The sequence below is a fragment of the Plasmodium inui genome (assembly GCF_000524495.1).
Source record: "Plasmodium inui San Antonio 1 unplaced genomic scaffold supercont1.3, whole genome shotgun sequence".
Taxonomy (NCBI): Eukaryota; Apicomplexa; class Aconoidasida; order Haemosporida; family Plasmodiidae; genus Plasmodium; species Plasmodium inui.
Genome location: NW_008481837.1, coordinates 364259 through 386966, shown reverse-complemented (window position 1 = coordinate 386966; position 22708 = coordinate 364259). Strand labels below are relative to the sequence as shown.

Here is a 22708-nt window from a genome sequence, read left to right as displayed (position 1 = left end):
CGGTGCAACGTGTCGCCAGAAAATGGAAGGCTCGGAAAGTTCACGGGGAGAAAACAAAAACAAGAACATAAAGGAAAACTAACTGCAGTTCGCAAAAGAGGGTGGAAAAAAAAAGTGAAAATTTTTTTTTCCAAATAGTAACGCCAAATGTTAGATACAAAGGTGTAACTCCGAAAAGGACCTTTTTCCTTACAAAAAAAAAAAAAAAAAAAGGGGAAGGAAGAGGATGTAGCCCTCCCAACGAAGGAACACCGGGGGGGAGCTTCAAAAGAAGGTTGGTCACCACCTCGGGATGGCTCCCCACCGAGCAATCATACCAAAATCTGGGAGAACTCGTTCCACAAGAAGTCGTACTGAGAAAAGTTAATGTACGACGAAAAGTCCAAGTTGGGATCGACCTCGGATTTATTCTTCTTAATCTTCTTGATATATTTTTTGATCTCATTTAGGGAGAGCTGAAAATGCTTTTGTAATTTATTTTTCGTAATCTGGAGAGTCTGGCAAATTTCGTCATCAGTGTAAATTTTCTTCCTTAAGAAAAGCCCAAACTTCATAAAGATAATTAGCTTGTTGATTTTTTTTTTTAGCGATTTGCAGATAAACTTTCGTAGTCCCTTTATCACAAGGTCGTTATAAACAATTTCGTTCATGCTATGGATATCATCCGCGTTGACAATTAAATCTGTGTATGTGTTTTTTTCTGGGTGGGCTGAATTATTATTTTGGTAGACGATTGGCTTCTCAGCATCTATGACGTTCACAGCTGAGGAGAGAGCCTTCTGAACCCGTTCCATGGTCATATACAATCCGTCTGCGATTTCTTTGATGCTTGGTTTTCTTTCATGTTTTTCTTCAAAACTTTCTTCAAATTTTTTTATCTTATTATAATCTTTGTAAGTATGTGGCGAAACGGACACGAAGGACTTGTGTTTCTGATAATAATTGTAGGTGCTGTTTTTTGCCCAGATGTACACGTACTTTGTCAGATTTTTTATTCCTAATTTTTCGACGTCATATCTTCTGAACCCGTTTTTCACTGCATCTAAGCTGACCAGTAGGAAGTCGTCTTCACTTAAGTTGCTACTAAAATTGGATTCAGCTTTGCGTATAATATTATTAATCAGTGGGATGAAATAGATTAGCAATTTCTGGGACGACTTTATTTTAACTTCTAACTTGTTTATGAAAATTTCCTTGTCGTAGTTGTAGGCAAAGGTTACTTCCTCCAGAAGGGGGGGTCTGTTCTCCAACTTTTCCAACATGTAGATGGAATTCTCAAAGAAGACGATGTCTTTAATGCACTCGATGAATTTCTGCACTTCTGAGTTTATCAAATTTTCGCAGTCGTTGTAGAGGACTACTTCGTTGTTGTCGAAGTAGTCCGTGAAGATGTCCCCGTTAGACGCTACCCCGTTAGAAGCTGCCCCTTTCGGGGACGCTTCCCCCTTCTTCCTTCTCGGGTCAGGTTCGCTTCCCTCCCCTTGATCGCCAACCGGGGAGGCCACGTCCGGCACGGAAAAGTCAAAGGGGGCCACAACATCCCCGCCTCCTGCAGTACCGTTCCTAAACAAACTGAACATATTGGTCTTGTTGTAGAAGTACGTCTTAATGAGCAACTCCTCATCATCCTTCTGCACCAGCGTCTTCATTTTGTAAATATAAACAATGAGCTTCTTCAGATTCTCAACGGAGACATTAATTTCCTTGGACCATAGATCCAACGTAAGGATTTTTTTCTGATCCCTGATGCTCTCATAATATTCTAATCTTAACTTATGAAACAGGTATTGTTTTATCACCTCTATATTGACGGTTTGTCCATTTAGGAGAAGTATGTTTTCTTTGATTTTTTTTTTGGACGCCTTGAATATGGTCTTGTCCTTGAAAGAAAGCAGCACTTCATTCAACCTTCTTTTCTCCCTTTCGTACACTTCGTTCATGTATCCTCTTTTGAGTTTGAGGCGAATTTTTTTTGTCCTTTTTTGGGGAGGGGTGGCCGCCTCGTCTGTCGTACCTGACTCTTTTGTCTTGTCTGTCTGGTCTGTCTGGTCTGTCTGGTCTGTCGCTTCTGTCTCTTCCGCTGCGTCACTGGGCACCAAATCCGTTGCAGCCCGCGGCTTTACCTTGCCAACCAAAAAGCCAATGTTCGGATTGGGGTTCAGTGTAAAGAAACTCATCACCCCGTCCTCGAAATTTACATTGTCGTCCACGCTCTTCTTTAGCACACTGCTGCAGCAGAGGCTGTTGAAGTAATTGTTTGATGTGCTTTTCGTTTTGGGGAGGTGTTCTTCAGTTGGGAGCATCGCGTTCTCACCCCTTGCACTGTCACTACCCATTGTGCCGCTCCTCCCTTTGGCGTAGCGCCTGAGAGAGAATCTTCTTTGTGTCTTCGCCCCCGCATTGGGAAAAAGGCCCAACTGGTCTCCGCCGCGGGTCATCCGGTACGCCTGAACGGAGCCTCCATTTTGGCTAAACAAGATCAGGGAAAGCACCAGAAGGTAGAGGTGCAGCAGGACGATAAGGAAACTGTTGCGGCGATTGTCCTCCCCTTGGTTGTCCCCCCCTCGCTTGTTCCCGCTGCCCGTCTTGCAGTTACCAATGGTCAGTGCGACTAGCACGAGTAAGAGCGGCTGCATCCGATGTTAGTCATTGCACAGTGGCATTTTCTCACGGCATCTCCACGGGGGAAGCTACTCATACGTTTGACAGGCATGCACTGTTGTCAATCAGGTAAAAAGCAATCATGTGCAGAGGTGCACCTCTGGTTTTCCTCGCTATGCAACTGTTTCGGTTCGTTCCGATTTGTTTCGATTCGTTTCGATTCTTTTGCAAAAATAAAAATAAAAAAAAAAAGCTACGTTCAGATGGAGAGCTGAACACAGCACTTTTGTTTGAATATTTTAACACCTTCGTTGTTCAACTCGGCTTTGTGATTCTTCCCTCTGCGGAGATCACCATCAGTGTGAAAGTGCATAGGGGTAAGCTTCTTTCCTATTTGGCAAAAAAAAGGCAACTCTCACGTTTGCTTCAAATTGGGCAAACCTATCATTGGGCCGTTTGCCTGCTCACTCACATTGCATCGAAGAAGTGTGCACGTGGATGTGTTCCTTTACGTGTTCATGCTCAGTGATGGTCCTCTTTTCAAGGGGGTTCGTCGCCTCTTTCTGAGCGCCACTTTAGGGATGGCTTTTCGCTCATAGGGCAGAGTACATATAAAGGAGGTAGGGCAGGGAGGGTAGCTTCTCCTCCTTTTTAGAGAATGTGTTACATGTAACTGCAGGGTTGTTAATTGGGGTCTGTGGGGAGGGGGCATCCCTTTGGACCTTTAAAAATGTACTCATATGAGTAAGCTGAGCGAGCCAATATGCCTTCCAGCACGTTCATGCGATTGGCTCCGTGCGCGTTTCTTTCTCAAACGTTGGTGAGGTAACTCTTTTATTGGATCAGAGTTGGCTGATACTTGTTCGAATGGCCTCCCGTAAGGGGGAGTAAAAATGGAGGGGGGAATGCAAACACGCTTGCAACATGTATGTATGCTTTTGTATGTACGCATGTCAAGTAAGAATTCCGCCGTCCGCACCTTTGGAAGCTCGAAAGGGTTGCTATTTTCCGCGTAATTGTAACGACGCTGTGTTTTTCTACGCCGCAATTGTTTCATCAGCTAGGTGTAGCACATGTCCATTTGTTTCCTACTCTGGGTTCATAAACTTACCGGCATTGTGTTTTTGTACGTGGCATTTTAGCGTCGCTTCGCTATTCTTTTTTTTTTTTTTTTTTAAAAGAAACGAAATGTTAACTTAAATGATACTTCCTTGCGGACAATGGAGGAAACCACTCACGATTTTCTTTATTTTTTCAGATATTATAAAAGGATAGGCCCCCTCGTGAGTGCAATGTTCGGATTACTTTGTTGAGAGGGTGGTGCATCGTTCGGCGCTTATTCGACATTTTTGCTATGCTAACTTGAGCACATATGGTTCCCTTATAACAATAATATCTTATTGACAGAATGGCCGAGTGGTCTAAGGCGCTACCTTCAGACGGTAGTCTGTATAAGGCGTGGGTTCGAATCCCGCTTCTGTCAAAGAAGTAAAATTCTTTTATGTACCTAGAAGTGGTAAAGAAAAGAAAAGAGAACAAAACAGACACTTATGCGGAAAAAGTTCTTTTATGTATATTCCTCTTTACTTTTTTAAGAAGGTTGGGGGAAGAATTTCCTATTTTGCAGAAAACGTGCTTATAGTTTTTCAACGAATGAACCATTCCTATTTCGTGTTGACCAATCGGATATTTTTTATAAATGTCGGCGTTGCTAAAGGGTAGAGGCTCTGCCTTTGAAGGTGCTTAACTTCTACAACGCAGTTACTCTTTAGCCTTTTTTTTAAACTTCAATTGTGACATCTTTTGATCAATAGAAAAAGAAGATGCTCAATTCGGGGGCCCTTTACCCCTTTTTGTTAATGGGCACAAAAGAGGAACCGCATGGAGGTTTCCGCTCCGTTATTTCGGCAACTTTAGGGAGGCACACCTTTTATACGCGCACTTTTTCCAAACAGGGGGGGTTTCAATTCAAACCCCGAGTGAGGCACTTGGCATGCCATCCAACTAGTACCATTTTAGGACTCTCGAAAGGGGTACATAAATATGGCATGTCTTCACTGTTCTGGAAAAGAAGGGGCTGATATTTCTTGCCCTATGATGAACTAGGAATTGAGGTTTCCGCCAAACGAAAGGAGAATCAATCAGCAATTAGACATCCTTAAATTATATTTTCGATTAAGTAGAGATTTGGGCAAAGGTGGGGTATGATGATCCAACTACAGCAAGGCGAATTCATAGGCACTCCTTCATTTGAAGTAGTTTTTCATTGGGAGTAGTTTTCCTCAGAAATGAGAAAAAAGAAGCGTCCTTGTGTTACGTGTAGAGGACTACCCAACTTATATATGCCCCTTTCCCGCCTTATTCAGGTTTTGGCAAAATGGGTGTGTGCCTTCTTTGGGCAGCGTTCTTCCCCGTAAGGAGATGTTCCCCTCTTTAGGAACTGAACCAAAAAGCAAACGTCGGTGGAATAATCATAAGTGTCTGCCAAGTGGGGGACCTTGCGGCGACAGCAAAATGGAAGTGATATATATAATATACCCCCACAGATGACTCACAGTTTGCTTTTTTTAAAAATGTCGTCTTCCCTCTGGATTAAAAATGGGCCACTAAAGGGGGCTCTAACCCTGATTCACCAGCATACGTCATTATCGCCTGGGTGAAAAAGATGGGAATATACGATATATGCTCAACATATTCCCCAATTGCATAAGAAAAATATCTTTTTTACCAATATTACGGATAAATAATAATACGGTATGGTATATAATATATTATATATAAAAATATGCACAGCAATATATTTTTAGGCATTTTTTAAAATGTTTTTTTTTTGTATCTAGGCCGTATTAAATTTATTTTTGTTATGTATTATTGTAACCTATGTATATAAAGAGATTGGAGTTGAAATGTCGGGCGGTCGTTACTACCTTTTGGTTAATTATCATTAGCAGAATGGACCAGCCGGGAATCGAACCCGGGAGCTTTCGCATGCGAAGCGAACGTGATACCACTACACCACTAGCCCAAGAATTTGTAGTATGATACTTTGCCCATAGAGAGGAACTACTTTTCGCAACGGTGAGGCCACAAGCTTCTGGTGTGGCCAAAAGGGCGGAATCTCCCGCTCGGTGTTTCCTCCTACGCCTCGAAATGGTTGCTTTCAGAGCAGCACTCCAAATCTTTTGTTCCATTTTGAGCGAACTTCCCTGCAGGGAGGATGGCCTATTGGGGACACATCCTCTTGTTCCCCCTCATGGGCGTATGCAAAATGATAATTGTGCCCCTCGACATCATTTTTTTGTTTCCCTCTCCTCACTTGTAATGTAGCACGAACGGGTTGTTCACGCAATAGCGTTCACTTATGTGTGGCAAGGGGGCGTGATAATAAAATGGGTCAAATTTTTCTTTCCTCTAAGTTGCAGCGTGTTGTACGGGACATGCTAAAAAAAAAAATGCAAAGCAGTTGGCTCAGGGGGAATTTTTAAAACGGGAACACACATGTCAAGGGGCACGGACACATCAGGTAAGATTAGCAGGTGGATGTTAAGAAGGCGGTACTGACACATCCGTTACCCTTGGCTGGCATATTTCACTTCACCGTGGGTGTGTAATTATATGGGGAGGAAAAAGGGGAGAATTGCCCGGTTAAGGTGTTCGCAGGTTGACCATACCGCTTCATGTGTGTAACGGGGAAAATACAGAGGACACTGCTTCGTTGGCCGCGCTCAGCTGGGACTTCTTCACCACGAGTGATATTTTTGCAAATGGTCCAGGGGGATAGTGAAATGGGGGGGAAATGCCCAAGGTGTTTCAGCAGTTGAATTTGCTTGGCGTTGGTTCGCCCCTACTTTTTTTTTTTTTTAATTTTTTTTTGTTTCACGAACGCATTTGAGAGGGTCACCTGGGAGGGCCACTTCAGAGTACCCCCTGAGAGGGCCCCCTTCCTCACTCTAACGGTTCTAACTTGGGGAGGCCCCCTTTGCGGCTTGACCGCGCCAGCATGGAGCCGGTGACGTGGGAGGACCAACTAGGTGGCGGCGAGGTGGAAACGGTTGGGGGGATACGCAGCAGTGAAGGAGACACCTCCAGGAGTCGAAGTAATAGAAGAGAAGCAGCCGAGGGGCAGGGGAACCCCCTCTGGAATATCGCCTCCATGAACAGCGAAAATAAAAAGTACCTGCTAAAGAGCTACGTGGAGAAGATCAAGCGGATCATCCAGCACAGCGTGAGGCCAAAGTACTATGACATCCTCAGCGTCAGTAGCAATGCGGATGGAAAAACCATAAGAAGGAGTTACCTCCAATTGTCCAAGCTGTTCAGTGTCCACAAGAAGTTGTCCCTGGAACACGAAGAATGTTATTACCACATTCAGAAGGCCTATAAAATATTGACCGACAAATTTGAAAAATTTTACTACGATGTGCTAAATGGGTACATTGATGAATCCACCATCGAGGCATGTAGGAGACAGTTGCAGGTGGAAGCAGACGTCATATATAGAAATAAAATGAACGAAGTAGAAAGTATATATTGGGAGAAACTCAAGGAAGAGAAAGAAAAAAACGGACTAATCATAGAGAAGGCTTTATTTGGAAATTTAACTTTAAAGGAGGAGCATATAAACAACTGTCTAAATATGGATGTCATAACGGAGAATGATTTAGAAGGTCCCTTTCTCGACCTTACAGTCATTTTGCAATCTCGAATTGAAAACAGCTCTTTTTTATTCAATGATGAATTCTCCTTTGCCCATTTCTGTGATGTGCCCAAGCCCTTGATTAAGATTCCCTGTAGGGATGGCGTATCCTACGCCGACATCTTGCAGAGCACAGAAATGTACTTATATATAAAGTATAAATTTTTAAATACCCATCATGAGCTGATTGTTGTGGACAGATCCAGATTCACTCTACCACAGAGTACCCATCGAGCTTTCGGAAATCGAATTTGTGGCCCCTTCTCTCCAGTCAATGTGATTAAAATGCAGCACTTGTCCAATTCGCTCGTGGATAGCATTTTCCACTTTTTCTCCAAGAATAAATGTTACATCACTCTGTTCACCACTATTCTTCTCTGCGCGCAGTCGGTGAAGTCGGCGTAGCGGCGTGATGGCGGAGTGGTAGAGGGGGAGCAGCAGCAGGGTAGGGGCCGAATGGCAAAAGGGTAACGTCGTCGGGGCGAGTCCCTCAAGAAGGGGAGCTCACTTTGAACTCGCACTGTTGGGAGCTTGATAGCGGAGTGTGGGATCCATTCGCTCGCCCAGATGCTTCCCCCTGTTGGATTTGTGAACCCCCTTCTCGCCCACCCGCTCCAAAGACAAGTAGTTATTTACAAACAGAGACAACCCCTTGTGTAGCCCCTCGCACAGGGCAGATCTCCCCGCATGGGTGGGCCCCCCCGTCAGTACCTCACGAAGTTGTGTTCTGGTGGAGTCGTCCAGGAAAGTCAGAAAGAGGTAAAACGTGTCTCGAGTGAATACAAAGTGGGGGGGTTCCATATACTCTCCGTGGGAATGCAGCCCGTTCGGGTTGTTCCGGATGATTTGTACACTTGGGTCATTTTCCCCATTATGAGGACTTCCTATAAACTCCTTCCCAAACAGATCAGACGAGCCACGTCGCTCATCTCCTTTTTTGAAAAACCAGTTTGCAATAAAATTGCAGTTGTCTCTCTTGCGCAGGTGTTCCACCTGGACAAGCAGCTCGTTTATTTTTCCAACCAGCTTCTCATTCTCTGCTCTATATTTTTTATTTTCTTTGATTAAATTTCTCCGAGGAGCGTCATCCGCTGAGGTGTGCCTTCTCTTTCCGAAGAACTTCTTGACGTAGTCGTAGGGGTTTTCCACTGTGTCCCTGTTCCGAATCAGCTTCACAAACAAATGGACGAATAGAAAGAAGACGTTACTTTCTGCTAAGTATTTTTTGAAGTGGTAAAGTTGGTTTTTCTCTTTATTTTTTTTCACCCCTTGGAGGTAATTCCTCACCAAGGTGCGCTCGGCCTCCTCATGCAGTGGTGCCGCGGAGGCGCTGCGTTTGCCATTGCAATCGTCGCTGCACTCGCCACTGCTATCGCTACTGCTAGTCGTGTCCGGGGTGGGGCAATTCCCCAATTTCACGAGCAGGCTTTCCCCCCGCGTGCGTCTCATAATGCATCGTACAAATTCCAAGCCGCTTATGTAATTTTTTTTTCCTTACATTTGCGCACATGGATGGACTGAGCTATTCGGGTAACCCACTTGGCATCGAAACAAATTTTATTTCTACTCCGATGGGCAGGGCGAAGCGTTCACTCTATTTTGTGCAAATTTTTCGAACCCTACGCAGTAGCATTGTTAGCGCGTCTATTTTGTTCGTCACGCGGGAAAAAAAAAAAAAAAAAAAAAAAAAATGGACGTGCCGCTTTAAAATGCGGATCATATGTCCAATGGAAGGAGCCCCAATGGACCTATTGAGTTAGACAGATTGTGAACGTTACTCTGCTCGGAGCCCCTGCCGAGCGGGGTGCGCAAACGAGGGTGAACCCATTCGCATGCGCGATGCGTGATTCGCCCTCCGCAGAAGGGCCCCATTTTGAGCTGCAGTTTTACGAAAAAATACCCCTAGGGGTGGGGAACGGTTATGTTAGTGTGCTGTGTCGATGAGGTACTTCGATGGGCGGCTATGCGTGGTTGCGGTGATGAGTTGCATCGATTTGCTACTTGTGTCATCCGCTTCAGGGCTCAACTTGCTGCCCCACCCAAGGGGTCACCCCCCGTCGGGCGCGGGGCGCTGGTCAATCTTCACCGTCTTGCAGACGTAGTCGTGGCCCGCCGTGTGGACATTCAGTCCGTCCCTGGCGTTGACGATGTCGGAAATCTGGTCGTTGTGTATATTCTGCACATTGCATTCGAGGTTGCCAAAGTAGGAGTTATAAATGTAAAACTTGGACGTGAAGTGGTCATTGGTTTGAATGACATTGGCGATAAAATGCTCGTCATTCATGAAGATGCTTTTATTGGAAGTGCATGATAGGAACCCATTCCCGAAGGTGAACGGGGTGTGAAAATTTCGAATGTCCCAAATTTTTGTCTGCCCATCAAGTCCAGAAGTAAGGACGTAGTAATTACTTTTACTAAAAATAGCAGATTCTACAGAATATCCATTATGAGCATTAAATTGTGTGTGTACCAATTTGGACTCATGTCCGTCCCATATTTTTATATGTCCATCTTGAGACACAGAGGCGTAGAGAGTTCCATCTGACGTCCCACTTATGCAGTTTACGGTGCCACTATGATGTTTCTCCTGTCTTTCATACGAAGTGAAACACGATAGGGTCTCCAAATCGAACAGTTTAACAACATTTTCATTTCTATTACAGGCATATAAAAAATCTCCACAGGGATGGACATACAGATGTACGAATGGGTTCTTATCTTGTATGACTACATTTTGACCGGAGAGGTCATCTATTTTTTCCCTTACGTTTCTTCGGTGCCTAAATTGTTGCTTCTTCTTTTTGAATATTTTACTCACATCGATAATTTGAACGGTACAATCATCGCTGGCTGAGAATAGGAGATTTTTTACGGGGTGGAATTTCAGGCAGTTAATTCTCCCCATATGTTTATTGTCAATGGTGTGTACCTTTGTCTTCTTCACATTGTCATATATTTTACAAATTTTAATCACGTGATCCGCTCCACCTGAGCAGAGAACATTTCTTGTGCTGTTCGTCGTGCAGCAGGTCACTTTATGTTGGTGAATTAATTCTACCTGCTCGCTGATGTCATAGGAGTATACGATCCTTCTTCCCTTTTCCTTTTTTAATGAATCTAAATTTAGGACAGTCTCATTGTTACTACGGAGCTGTGCATTTTTTATGAATATCCCGTATGTCTTCAACTTTGTAATTGGGTCATTCCGTTGGTCGTCTTTTTGTCCATCCCCTTCCTGCATGTCCCTTTCGAACTCAGGAGGTGCCTGGTACAAGCTCTTTGTGTATAGCTTGAAGAGGTAATTCTCCTTCACCGTTTTGCTTTCCTCCAAATTTACTTCCTTCCTCAAGGTTTCGAACGAATCGGTTAGGTCATCGTCCCTCAGTTGTTTTAGCACTGCTTCGTAAAACGCGATTTTGTCGATGTCTCCGATTTGTTTGGGTTTTTTCTCCTCCGCGGCGGGGGGGCCACCTCCCTGCGTTGGACGGGGTTCCTCCGTTTGGCGGTCTTCCCCACTTTGGAGGCCTTCCCCGGCTTCGTTACTTTCCGGGGATTTGCTACTTTCCTTGGCTTTATTACATTCTGCGGCTTGGTTACTTTCCCCATTTGGGCCGCTCTCCTCATTTGGACCGCTCTCCCCATTTTGGCCACTCTCCCCATTTTGGCCGCTTTCCCCATTTTGGCCGCTTTCCCCAACTGGGCCGCCCCCCATACCGGGGGCGAACAAATTGCTGATGCTGAACCCCTTCATTCTTCAGCCACTTCAAAACGACCCTGTCGTAGCCTGTCGAGCGGGCCACGCATACGGAGGTGCGCAGAGGCTACCTCTACCCTTTTTTCTTCACATATAATTAAGCTGCCCAGAAACGAGTGGCTACTTGGCATAGCCCCATTTTTGCTACCTTCAAAATATGGGGAAAAAAAGGAAAAAAAAGGGAAAAAAATAAAAAAAATTCCACTTCCTGCTGATCTTCGCGCAAGGCTGAGAAGCGCCCATTTGGTAAAGTGCGAATCGTGTGAAATGGTCATTAAAAATGAAGTCAGGTGACTTCACGGAGGACTCTGCATCTGGCATGAATCTCTAATACGCACAACTAAACGGAGTTACCCAAATGGAACATACGTACCAACTGAGATACGCATAAGGAGGAGATGGAGCCGTTTGGTTTCGTTCGCCTTGAAGAAGTGCATAAAAGTGAAGTGACCATTTTTGGGTGCCTACCTGCAACGATCATTTTTTTTTTTCTTCTTCCAAATAAGAGATTTCCTTATTTCCCATCTGTCCCTCTTCGAAAAAGGCGTCACCGCGGGGACAAGCCCCCAAAGGTGTTGGAACTTTTTTAACGCATTTTTCCCTGTATGAAGACATAGTGATGAAATGCCAATTGGGCATCTTCTCCAGTTTCGCCTTCGTCAAGTATCTTATATTCATGTGCATGCATCTTATATGCTTTGAAGAATGTCCCAAAGGGAGAGTGGCCAACAAATAGAGCCTAAGATTTGGGGTGCCAATAAGGAGAGATAGAAAGTTAATCCAGCCGATGCGGACTCATATACAGGGTGTTGAAAAAAAAAAATAAAATAATTGCAAATAAGTGGATCATCGGAGGAAAGCAGGAAATATCGGCGTTTTTAAAACTACCCCGCCGTGTTAGTTGATTGTACACTTTTTTTGGGCATTTTAGTTTTGTGTAAAGCTACAGAGCAGTTCGTTTTTTCTCCACTCGGATGAAGCAACGGAACATGGTTAGCCATTCGGATGCACAGAATAGTGAAGATTGCCTCGGACAATTAGCGGAAAGGCCTGTCCTACCGGAAGAGCAATCAATCGGTATGTGACACATCGCGCATATGCGCTACTGGGTGATTTTTCCTTTTTTGTTTTTCCCCCATTTGGTTTACATAATGGAGAAATGTGTATTTTCCACTTCCTGTTGTTATGCTGTTATCTCCAGGCCGATAAGTGGAAACCGTCTGGTAATTTCTGCCTCCCTCCACTGTCATCCCAAACGGGGGCTATCCCATTTGTGGGAGGGACGGGGAGAGATACCCATTCGTAGACATCCCTTGAGCGGTTTGCCCCACTTTTATGCTGCCATTTTGAGAAAAGGTTGCAAAGTATTAACGGCTAGAGACACACGGGGAGTATAACCCCCCCTTCTCTTCGTTTGGACAAACTTCCCAGCCAAGTGTGCCCCCCCAGCGGGATGAACAAAAAAAAAAAAAAAAAAAAGAAACACCAATTCGAACACTTTTCTTGAAAAAAAAGTAAAAAAACAAAATGACCATTTCGATTTATCTCAAAAATGCTTACATCAAAGTTGTTCCAAATGGGGTTAGCAATTTTGAAGAAGGGAGACGGGGGGGAACTTCCTTCAATTTGTTGCCACAATGTTAAACTTTTCCGACGTGGCATTCAAAATGACCACTCCTCTTCGCGAAGGAACGCTTAAGAGGGGGAGAAGGTCTACCAGAAAGGGGGAAACCGAGTTGCACTAATTCGTTGGCGCAGTCCCTCCGAGGCGGTTTGGGTTAGTCTATTTCCCATTTGCCGTGATGCTTCGTTTTTTTCGTGTCCGGTGCCGACTTTGGCGCTCTGTCGTGACTCCGTTGGCATCATATTGCCATTTTCTTGGCATGATGTTGCCATTCCGTTGGCACTCTTTCTTTTCGGCTGGCCACTTCGCGCTCCTCGCGCTGCCCCGCACACAGAAGGGATGAAGCCTTTCCCAAAATGGGAAACAACCTTGGCGATATTTCTTCAACAGCTAAGAGAATTTCGCTCGGTGTCTACTTCAACTGCGCGCATGTACGGAGGCGTTGCTGCCCGCATGCATAAACGTGTGCCAATTTTTAGCATATATATAATATATATACTGGGCTGTTTCTACTGAAATGTCTCTGCGCAGACGGGATAAAAAATGGCCTATCGATGGTTTTCGTCTTTCCTGTGCATCGAATTGAAAAATGGAAAAAAATTGGCTGCGCGTATGCACATGTTTATGTATATAGTTATGTATGCATGCATGTACGTGTTTTTTTTTTTTTTTATTTCTTGCTCCGCCCAGCTTTGTTCTGCCAGGTTATTTATTTTTTTTTTTCTCCTACCAACTTGTTCAAACGGAAATGCGACAGTGCAACTTTCTTCCAACTGATCTTTCCCCCGTAAATAAATTGCAACTTCATTCTTGGTCCATCCACATATGCTTGCTATTATTGCGCAGACCATATTTCCCCGCGATGTGATGAATACGCATGTTTCAATGGTCGTATGCATTTTTCCGTCCTGAAAGTTGAAACGCAACCTTTCGGATGAAGAGGCAAGACGCAGGAGATGAAACGCGCAAAGTGGAAGAAATCACTCACGTTTACAATTTTCGTCCTTTTATATGTGAACAGTGCGGTCTACGCGAATGGGAATGAATTGAAAGGAACGGATGGGGTGGACGTTCCCAACGAGGACATTCCCAAAGACGACATTCCCAACGACGGCATTCCCAACGAGAAGGACATCACCAACGAGAATAACATTAGCAACGAGAATAACATTAGCAACGATTGCAACATATTTGAGCGCATTTCAAGTGAAGGACAAAACGGAAGATGCAACGATGACAGCCCTATCTCCCAGAGTGGTACACAACAGCCTGAAGAAGGAAGTGATGCAAAGGAAGGCAATACTTTCCTCGATGAGAAAAATATTGTAAAAAATGTAGAAACCGATTTCATATGGGAAGGAGAAGATAAAGCCAACCACACTGATCCGGATACGGAGGAGGGGAAAGCAATGGACCATGTACAAAAAAATGCCAACTTGAGAAGCACATCCTACCTCTCCTCGCAGGGCGCAGTAGACCAGACGAGTAACTTCGTTCAGGGGAATCCCTCCCCTTTGGACGAAAATGCGGCGAATATTAAACAGGTGACTGGGGCTCAGGATAGTTCCGATGCGACCGGAAATGGTGGGGGAAATGGGGACGGTGAAGGAACGACCCCGAAAGAGGTGGATGGAAAAGATGGCAGCCCAGATAGAAACGAAGATGGCAAAGAAGCTGGCAAACCTGGAGATACACTTAGCGGCACTCCTGAATCCTCCCTTGGAGTATCTTCAAAACCGAACCAAGTGGAGGGAGACGAAGGGGATGAAAAAACCAGCCCAGAGAAACTGAATAAGCACAGTGAGTCTACCCCCACTCCGGGCGATGCTGGTGAACCCGATGGTGAAGAAAAAGCAGAGGGAGTAGACAACACTCATATATCACCTACCGGAGAAGAGCTTACGAAGGACTCCCCCACTTCAGACCACGCAGAGAAGATAAAAAACACGCTTCTCAAGGAGGGCAGAGAAATAAAGGAAGTGACGAGCAAGATCGATAACGCAGTGTACAATGTGGAGCTGATGATTTTAAAAGTGAAGTTCTACACCACGGCAATCCGAAACTTCGTGCACTTCAAAGTTAACCACATTTGTGAATACTCCAAGTGTGGGTCCAACGCTCGCTGCTACATTTTGGAGAAGGATAAGGAGGAGTGCAGATGTATAGCTAACTACATGCCTGATGAAAGTATGGATTATTTTAAGTGCATACCTATGACGGTGAAGGACTGCTCCAAGAACAACGGGAATTGTGACGTGAATGCAGAGTGCTCCATTGATAATAAGAAAGATATAAAATGCCAGTGTAAGTATGGTTACATTGGGGATGGGATTTTCTGCGTCATGGGTTCTCAGGAGAAGCAGTCGTTGTGCCTTCTGCTCGTGCTGCTAATTTGCTTTCTCCACAAGTTTCTTTTTTAGAGAGGTAAGGAGAGGGTCGCTCTTGGGGAAGCAGTTTATCTCGACGGCGTTATTGGGCAAGCAGTTTATGCTGATGGTGTTCTTTCCCTTGTGGGGGAAAGCGTGATGTTCCCCTTGGGAAGCACGTTCACATATACCAAATGCGGTACCCCCAATGGAATGCCTTTTATTTTCGCGTGGAAAATACATACATAAAAATTGAAGCCTCCGTTTTGAGTAAATGTTTTTTGTGAGTCGCCTGCCGCTTTTTTCGCCTCCTCTTTTGGCCCCAATTTCGACGTTGTAATTTTGTTTTCCCCCTCCACATTGGCCCAACTTCTGCGTTTGTTGTTTTGCGACTCTCAATTAAGTGTTTACGTAGCTCCTCTTCTCCTTTGTGTTTAATTTTTTACCTTTCCGAATTGGTGTAACCTCTGAGTTTGTTCTGTTTTTTAATACAGCTATGTAGGTTCTTTTCCCTTTTTTGTTTAGTTTTTTTTTTTTTCTTCTTCTTTTTTCTTTTTTCTTTGTTTGTCCTACGTCCAACGCGTCATGCAGAATCGTACACCCTATGTGCCTGAGTAGGTGCGAAGTCTCGTTAACAAAATGGGTGCCGCTTCAGTGGGCGTTTCCACCTGAGGGCGCGGCCGCAAACATTGAGGGAATCAGCAACAATCATGACGATAAAAGGCGAAATGGAAAATGTACTTCCAAAAATGCAAAATGTACTTCCCATATGGAGGAGGAAGAAACAACTGATCAATAAGACTGCACAGAGTGGGCATTATTTTCTTACCCACTTGGGAAAAAGGCTACTTATCGAAAGTGCGCCGCAGACAGGCAGGGAGAACCGTGGCATGGGTCCAGCCCAAGTGGTATCCCATTTGAGAGGCAGAATGGACGGCGTCTCAACTGAAGAGAGGAATAAATGTATTTCCCTATTCTGCACTGCGAGGGGATACCACACCGCTAAGGGTATGCAAAAATTGTGGCTGCAGCGATCTGAAACAGATATGAATTTTGAACAAATCACACGCATTTTGAAGTCCCTGGGGAGGGAAAAAACAACTTCGGAGGAGAAAAAAAACACAGAAAGAAAAGTCACCTTGCTACTACCACATATATATAAAGAATGCGAAAGAAACTACATCCACTTTTCGTGCATTTTACACAACCTGAATAAGTTAAGGGATAAATTAACCAAGGAGTATAAGGAAGAGGTGTATATCAAAATGGGGGAATTATTTCTTCGCAATGTTAGTGTCTTTACCATCAAAGAAATGACGATCATATTAAAATGTTTGGTGGAGGAGAGAAAAGTGAAGTATGACAAAATGGTGCAGTTCTGCGCGTACAAATTTATGTACATGTTATGTATGGACATTTTACACAGAATGAGAAAGGAGCCTTCGTTTAATTTTCTCTTCCTTTCCGTCCTTTGCACACATTTTAAGGGGTGCATAGAGAATTATTTTTTCTCCAACGTGGGGAATACCAACGGGGAGGATGAAATGGACCGTTTTTACCAAACCTTGCGTAGTCTACGAAGCAGCACTGTTCACGGAGTTGTTGCGAGTTGTTCAGAAAATGGATCTCCCAGACATGGAAGCAACGTTTTCAACCTCCATGACGTGTCTGCTTTTATGTTTTTTTTGACGAGATACAAATCGGCTTGTTGTCCTATGTACACATTCCTATCGCATGTGTACGTGTCGGTGAGCTTCCTGGGGGAAATGGTCCACCCTTTTCATGCGAAGCTAGAACGTCACTTTTTGAAGTTCGAAAGAGGTCCGAAGTTTTGCTTTTCAGGGGGGACTCTCGCAGGGGGGACTGCTCCTACGGAGCAGCACATGGACGAGATCGACGAGGAGTACACACGTGAACGCCCCGACGAAGTGGAAGACTCGCAGAATGACCTCACATCAATATCAAAAGGAGAAATAATGCAATATATCTCACGTTTATTGCAGAGTGAGAACCGCTTCAACCGTACTCCTCCTTCACCTGTGCAGAGGAAGTGGAATAAAGAAAGTGAGATCACGCGGGAGAACGTCCACAGCATGGCCGTCATCATCCATAGTAGTGTCAAAGCAAAGGAGCGAAACGTATTCACATACGTCTTAGCAAATTATCTTCTACTAAAATGTACAGATTTTTTAAATTTAATCGACATATGCAACATGTTCGAATTGTTCATTTTGGACAGAACAACTTTTGCAGGGGCCGATGTGTATGATGCATTTTTTGCAAAAATCCGGCGGTTAATCATGGTTGAGGCGAGCATAAAGACGATGGCAATATTCTGCATAAGCAGCGCACGACTGAGGGGAGAGCTGCGTGCATCCTTCGTGGACAACATCCTGGCGTTGTACCGAGTCATTTTGCAGAAAGGAAGGGGGTTATCTGTAAAATACGCAAACAACAATCGGAGAAATCACAAAAATTTGTCATTCCCCTTTGGAAGAGAAAATACCGTGATTTTTGTTAATGTGGGTAATTTTCTGTCCAGCCATAAAATCAGTTCTCTGTTTTATTTACTCTACTTGAGGAAGTTTAACGACTTTTTAAATGCTTTACTTGTTCATAAAAAAAAGGGCCATTGTTGTGCCTCCCTGATAAGCGTAATTGATATGTTCGATTTGCTCAAAATATTTGTCACGGTTTTTAAGATGTACGAACAGAATGGTCATTATGAAGGAAGACGAGGGGCGGAAATTTCAATACATTTAGACAATTCCTCTGAATACTTGCTGCAATTTTTGGAGGATATTTGCTTCGAAAAGATAATTTCTGTAGAGGAGCATTTTTCGAAGGATGGGCCACACGCCTATGCGCAGGCGGATCGTCTGAAGAGAATAAAAATTCTGAATAGGTCATGTTATTTTTTCACATTGTTACTCCCCATGATTAAAAAATTGCAAATGGGGAACATCATTAATGACAGGACTGGGAAGTTACTAACCCGAGTTTTCACGTCTTTTAAAGGCAGCATAAGCAAAAGTTACCAAGACGAACTTCTTAGCGGCAACTGCAAGAGCGGCCAAAGCAGCGGACGTTATGTGCACGTTTGGAACTTTTTTTTTATGTTGAATGATGCGCGTGCCAAGGGGTGACCATTATGCGGAGGCACCTACATGTCGACGTTTTCGCGGAGCGCGACCTTCATACACGTGGGAGGGGGCAAACACATATCACAAAGAACGCAGCACACAGAAAACATCACACAGCATGCATCACGCCAGTGTCTATTTATTCATTCTTTTCTTTTTTTTTTTGTGGATGAGGAGCGTTCCCACGCGGGAAAAACGCAACAAACTTCGTTGCTCAGGTTTGCCTACCTGCAGCTTTGTTATCCCCGAGGGAAGGGTCAAATTTGTTTTGGTACCGGCCTGTGCAAGTATGCACGTTTACGCATGCATGTTCTGTTATACATACGGCTGAACACACCTCTTCGATGTGACTTTCCCCGTTATTGCAACACAACGTTATCTATGTAGTGAAAAAAAAAAAAAAAGGATCCCAGTTAGACCATTAGATCATTTTTCCCTTCCAAAATTGAGGCGAATTGGACCTTTTTTTTTTCTCTCGCTCATTTGGAGCACAACGAAAGGGGTTACTCCGGCGTGGCTCCCCAAGTTGTTGGTTCTTTTTTTTCGGGGGTAGATTAAATCTGGAATGAGTACCGTGCACACATGTGTAAGTGCATGCGCATATGTATACCGTTGTGCTGCTTCCCTTTTTTTCCTAACCTCTTTGGCATCACGGAAAAGCAGTTGAGAAAAAAAGTAAAAAGAAAAAAAAAAACAATTAAAACGGATCCCCTTTTTACGTACCAAAAAAAAAGGACGAATTTGGAAAATGCTTCTTTTGGCTGAGTTAACTTCGAAAGAAAATGTTTCCCACCGTTTTAACTGCAATGAGATTGCATGCATCCGTTTTAATTTGTCTTTTTTGAAAGGATCGCTCGAGGGTGCGTCAATGTTGGTGGCCTTGTGATAGCGGCTGTCAGACAGGTCAGTACGTATATGCACGCATACTTAGCAGACCTATAGACGCAAAGAGAAACATCGGGCGAGAAGTGAGCGCGCAATTGGCGAACATATAAATTGGGGAGGGCTCCACCTAAAGCATGGCAAAAGGGCATTCAATTTGCCTGCAAAGTAGGGGAGTTCTTTTTACAAATTAGTGTCGCTGCGCTGGTCTTCTTTACGTGAATGAAACTCCGCGAGAAGATGAAATTAAGCGCCCTGTACCAACTGTACACACTGTGCACGCTGTGCATCCTGTACCTATTGGTCAGTTTAGCCAAATGTTCGGATGAGGAGGTGCACGAAAAAGTGAAGTCCATTGTGAACGAAGCAGACGACTGCTCACTGGAAGACGTGGAGTTCATAGACAAGTATAACGAAAAACTGTACTGGATATGGACGAACAACCTTTTCAGGTATTTAAGAGTCAAGCTGTATTTGTACGAAAGTGACGCTATTTACAAAAATGTGAAAGGGAAAAATGGCAAGGCGTTAGGGGACGACGTGAAGGACGCGCTTCAGGACGACTTCTTTATCTACAAAGAGAGAGAGGAATTCATACGAAATGCCCTGAACATCCTGTCCAATGAAAAGTTCTTGGCAAAAACGATAAGTGTATATACACCTAAAAAGGAAATAAAATTTTTCCAAGAATTATCGGAGAGGCAGTTAATTGACCTGCTCATAAATGAAAAAAAAAACTTAATAAACTCATTTAACAAATTTAAATTGTTTCAAGATTTTCGAGACGTTTTAAATTCAAAATATTATTACCAGAGACGCTTTTCACAGAGGGATGCAGAATTTAAAGCTGACGATAATGCAGGTGCCGCCCAGAATGAACAAATGGAGGAAGATAAAAATGTTCGGGTAAACCATAAGAGAACAAAAAATGTAATCACATTTAATGCTGAGGAAATACCGCGCATGATGGAGATACCCTTCGACTTCTACGATCGGAACAAGTGGAACAAATATTTTCATTCCATCAGTGATGAGTAAAAAATGAGCGTGTGTGAGAAGGGAACCTGTGGGATGAATTCCCTACAAGGGGACGCCCCCCCCATGCACTGTATTAACGTCAAGTGGGTCTACGTGCACGTGGTGCTGCTGCTGAGGGGGAAGCGATGTGTGGATTAGCGCATCCGCTATACTCTTCCGTTTTTTTTTTTTTTTTAATTGTTCATATCGACTGCCACGTACCGGGGAAGCCGCTGCCCCCCACGTCTACCGTCCATTCAAAGTTGGCATGTACCTTTAAAGCGAAAAAAAAAGAAAGATAATAATAAAAAGGGGGTCCGCCAACAAAAGGCAAATGTCGTCTTCGGTACAGTGTTACAATACACACCCGCGTGAACAGGAATCTACCGAAGCACTCCCTCAAAGGGAAGAATATTCACACAGTTAACAGAAAAAAGCTAAAGCTACTTCTCCATTGGGTAAAAAAACTTCGGAACCACCTTCTCCTTTAACTCCATTTGATTCTTGCAAAAGTGTATAAAAAAATAATCCCTAATTTTGGCGTACCATGTAATGTTGGTCAATGCCGTTTTTTTGTTTTCTTCATTCTTGTGTGCCTCAATTAGATTTAGGGCTGCTATTTTGTACTTAACATATCGGTGATACTTCAGTGGGTTGTAGTCCTTATTGTGCAAGTCTGTGTTTTCATCGACATCGTCGTAAATTGCGTTCACGTCACTTAGGCTTAACTCCAGGACATTCTTATCTTTTCCTGTGCGGAAGGGAGGCGAAAATAGGTTACTCCATATAAGCCAGCAGAAATGTGCATGGACGTGTACACATACAGACAGGGAGGCAATGAAGCGATGTTGCATCCTTTGGCAAGGGGTACCCCCGCTCAGTTTTCCGTTTTACCAACGCGAATTCTCTGGATTGGCCTCTTTCCAAAAAGCAGAGTTTTGGAAACGATTCTTTTGGGTATAAGATTTAACATTTAAAAAAAAACGATAGGGAGGTGGAATACTTTTGGATCTTCGCAAAAATATGCAAGAAGGGAAAGCGTCTGTTGGGTTTTCACACCATTCCCCGTAAATGGGATAAGCCTATGCCTACAAATGTTCCGATTTTTGTGTACATGCGTTTCTATGAAGGGGGTCACTGCATGGGGAGTTTTTTTTTTTTATTTCTTTGGTTTGGAAAAAAAGTGCGAGTGTTCACTTATGGGACATGCTTTAAGGTGTACCATGCATACGAATACATTAGTGTTTAAGAAAGCAAGCCATGGCTGTTCCCTTGCTTTTTAAAAGTGTCACAATTGTGGTGTTTCTTTCACCACTTTAAACATTTCTTGTTTTGCCGTTTTGAAATTTTTTCCATTACTGTACATTTAAAGTGCAATTTTTTTTTCTTTATCGCCATTCCCCAAAATTTGCTAAACGGGCATGTTGTTGTGAGTTCCTTTCATGTGAAGTTTGAAGGGGGAGTGAAAAGAAAAATGGAACTCGTCACGCTGGAGTGTACGAAAAGGAATAAAATGCTAGTGAATTGTATTTTTTTTTTTTTTCCAACTAGTGCCCTGGAGCGGAATACGTATAGAATTGTTTTCGCCCCAAACGGGTGATGTTTCAGCGGCTGAGCTTATTTCTGCAATTTTTTTTAACTTTCGGTACGAACGTGAGAACACCGTTGCAGTAGGAGGGAAGGTGCCAACATTGCGTAACAACTTTTCAGAGAAGGGAAAACACGCCGAGCCTTAAATGGGCCTGCGCGTTGTCAATGCTACGCCTAGTGAGGATTCTTACTGATGAGAACGCGCAAACATACGTGTGCAAATGAAGAGGCCCTTCGTGTATGAAAAATTTTTGACAAGTGTAAATGATGCCTAAAGCTACACTAATAATTTTCCCCCGTTTTCCTGTTTACCCCGTTCGCGTCTTCTGTTTGTTCCCAAATCTTCATTCCCACGGGGGTGAGTATAACCCACGGCATTATAACCCAAAAAATGGGAAAAAATAAAAAAGAGAGGAAAATAGATACCTCCGCTGCGCAGTTCTGCACACCTCGCCGAGGGCACATCACAGCTTCTTTGCTATTTTCAGAAGAGTGATGTGAATGTATCCTCTTATATTAACATATTTACTAAGCACAAATGAAGAGCATAAAGGCAGTTTCGTCGCAGTCTCGTCGCATTTTCTTGTGGGTTCATCGGTAAGAAGTGGCAATTGCGCATGAACGCTGCCCTTGTATAATATGCAAACGAAAAGAGGAAAAAAATATACCTAAGTAATCATATCTATAGGATCATCCCAAAGGAAAACACATCTCTGCACAAATGTGCATACATGTGAGCAAGCTCGTCGAACCCGTTAACCTTTTCCCAGTGATTCTATGAAAATGGGGAGAGAAAAAAAAAAATGTGTATGCCAGCGGAAAGAACGAAATAGCCATTTTGCAGCCAAAGGAAAAAAAAAAGACAGCTAGCTAGCTACTAGCTAAAATAAACAACCACACAGTTGCGGAACAAAGCGGCTAAACAACCAAACATCCAAACAACAGAAACAACGCTGTTGCAAAAAGGGATAAGGAAACGGATGTACCGTGCCAACGGAGACACATATAGAGGCCTGATCTTACAACTGTTTGGAC

At 43.7% G+C, this 22708-nt stretch overlaps 8 protein-coding genes and 2 non-coding genes across 10 annotated transcripts; 5 read left to right on the top strand and 5 right to left on the bottom strand.

The window, feature by feature from the left end:
- Nucleotides 1-311: 311 nt before the first annotated feature.
- C922_00921 (hypothetical protein) lies at nt 312-2636 on the bottom strand (the record flags this gene model as incomplete). The annotated part of the gene is made up of 1 exon (XM_008816531.1): nt 312-2636. One exon carries the CDS (start codon nt 2634-2636, stop codon nt 312-314), a length of 2325 nt encoding a protein of 774 aa, XP_008814753.1.
- A 1367-nt stretch (nt 2637-4003) lies between these two features.
- C922_00920 lies at nt 4004-4084 on the top strand. Its single transcript has one exon. It is a non-coding gene; the product is annotated as a tRNA-Leu (tRNA).
- Nucleotides 4085-5554: 1470 nt separating this feature from the next.
- On the bottom strand, nt 5555-5626 carry C922_00919. Its single transcript has one exon. It is a non-coding gene; the product is annotated as a tRNA-Ala (tRNA).
- A 975-nt stretch (nt 5627-6601) lies between these two features.
- Nucleotides 6602-7702, top strand: C922_00918 (hypothetical protein; the record flags this gene model as incomplete). Its single annotated transcript, XM_008816530.1, has 1 exon — nt 6602-7702. The coding sequence occupies one exon, from the start codon at nt 6602-6604 to the stop codon at nt 7700-7702; it is 1101 nt and encodes a 366-aa protein (XP_008814752.1).
- Nucleotides 7703-7801: 99 nt separating this feature from the next.
- C922_00917 (hypothetical protein) lies at nt 7802-8746 on the bottom strand (the record flags this gene model as incomplete). The annotated part of the gene is made up of 1 exon (XM_008816529.1): nt 7802-8746. The coding sequence occupies one exon, from the start codon at nt 8744-8746 to the stop codon at nt 7802-7804; it is 945 nt and encodes a 314-aa protein (XP_008814751.1).
- A 598-nt stretch (nt 8747-9344) lies between these two features.
- C922_00916 (hypothetical protein) lies at nt 9345-11048 on the bottom strand (the record flags this gene model as incomplete). Its single annotated transcript, XM_008816528.1, has 1 exon — nt 9345-11048. The coding sequence occupies one exon, from the start codon at nt 11046-11048 to the stop codon at nt 9345-9347; it is 1704 nt and encodes a 567-aa protein (XP_008814750.1).
- Nucleotides 11049-13631: 2583 nt separating this feature from the next.
- On the top strand, nt 13632-15095 carry C922_00915 (hypothetical protein; the record flags this gene model as incomplete). The annotated part of the gene is made up of 1 exon (XM_008816527.1): nt 13632-15095. One exon carries the CDS (start codon nt 13632-13634, stop codon nt 15093-15095), a length of 1464 nt encoding a protein of 487 aa, XP_008814749.1.
- Nucleotides 15096-15790: 695 nt separating this feature from the next.
- Nucleotides 15791-18187, top strand: C922_00914 (hypothetical protein; the record flags this gene model as incomplete). The annotated part of the gene is made up of 1 exon (XM_008816526.1): nt 15791-18187. One exon carries the CDS (start codon nt 15791-15793, stop codon nt 18185-18187), a length of 2397 nt encoding a protein of 798 aa, XP_008814748.1.
- Nucleotides 18188-19306: 1119 nt separating this feature from the next.
- On the top strand, nt 19307-20104 carry C922_00913 (hypothetical protein; the record flags this gene model as incomplete). Its single annotated transcript, XM_008816525.1, has 1 exon — nt 19307-20104. The coding sequence occupies one exon, from the start codon at nt 19307-19309 to the stop codon at nt 20102-20104; it is 798 nt and encodes a 265-aa protein (XP_008814747.1).
- A 422-nt stretch (nt 20105-20526) lies between these two features.
- C922_00912 (hypothetical protein) lies at nt 20527-21056 on the bottom strand (the record flags this gene model as incomplete). The annotated part of the gene is made up of 2 exons (XM_008816524.1): nt 20527-20834; nt 20978-21056. 2 exons carry the CDS (start codon nt 21054-21056, stop codon nt 20527-20529), a joined length of 387 nt encoding a protein of 128 aa, XP_008814746.1.
- Nucleotides 21057-22708: the final 1652 nt, after the last annotated feature.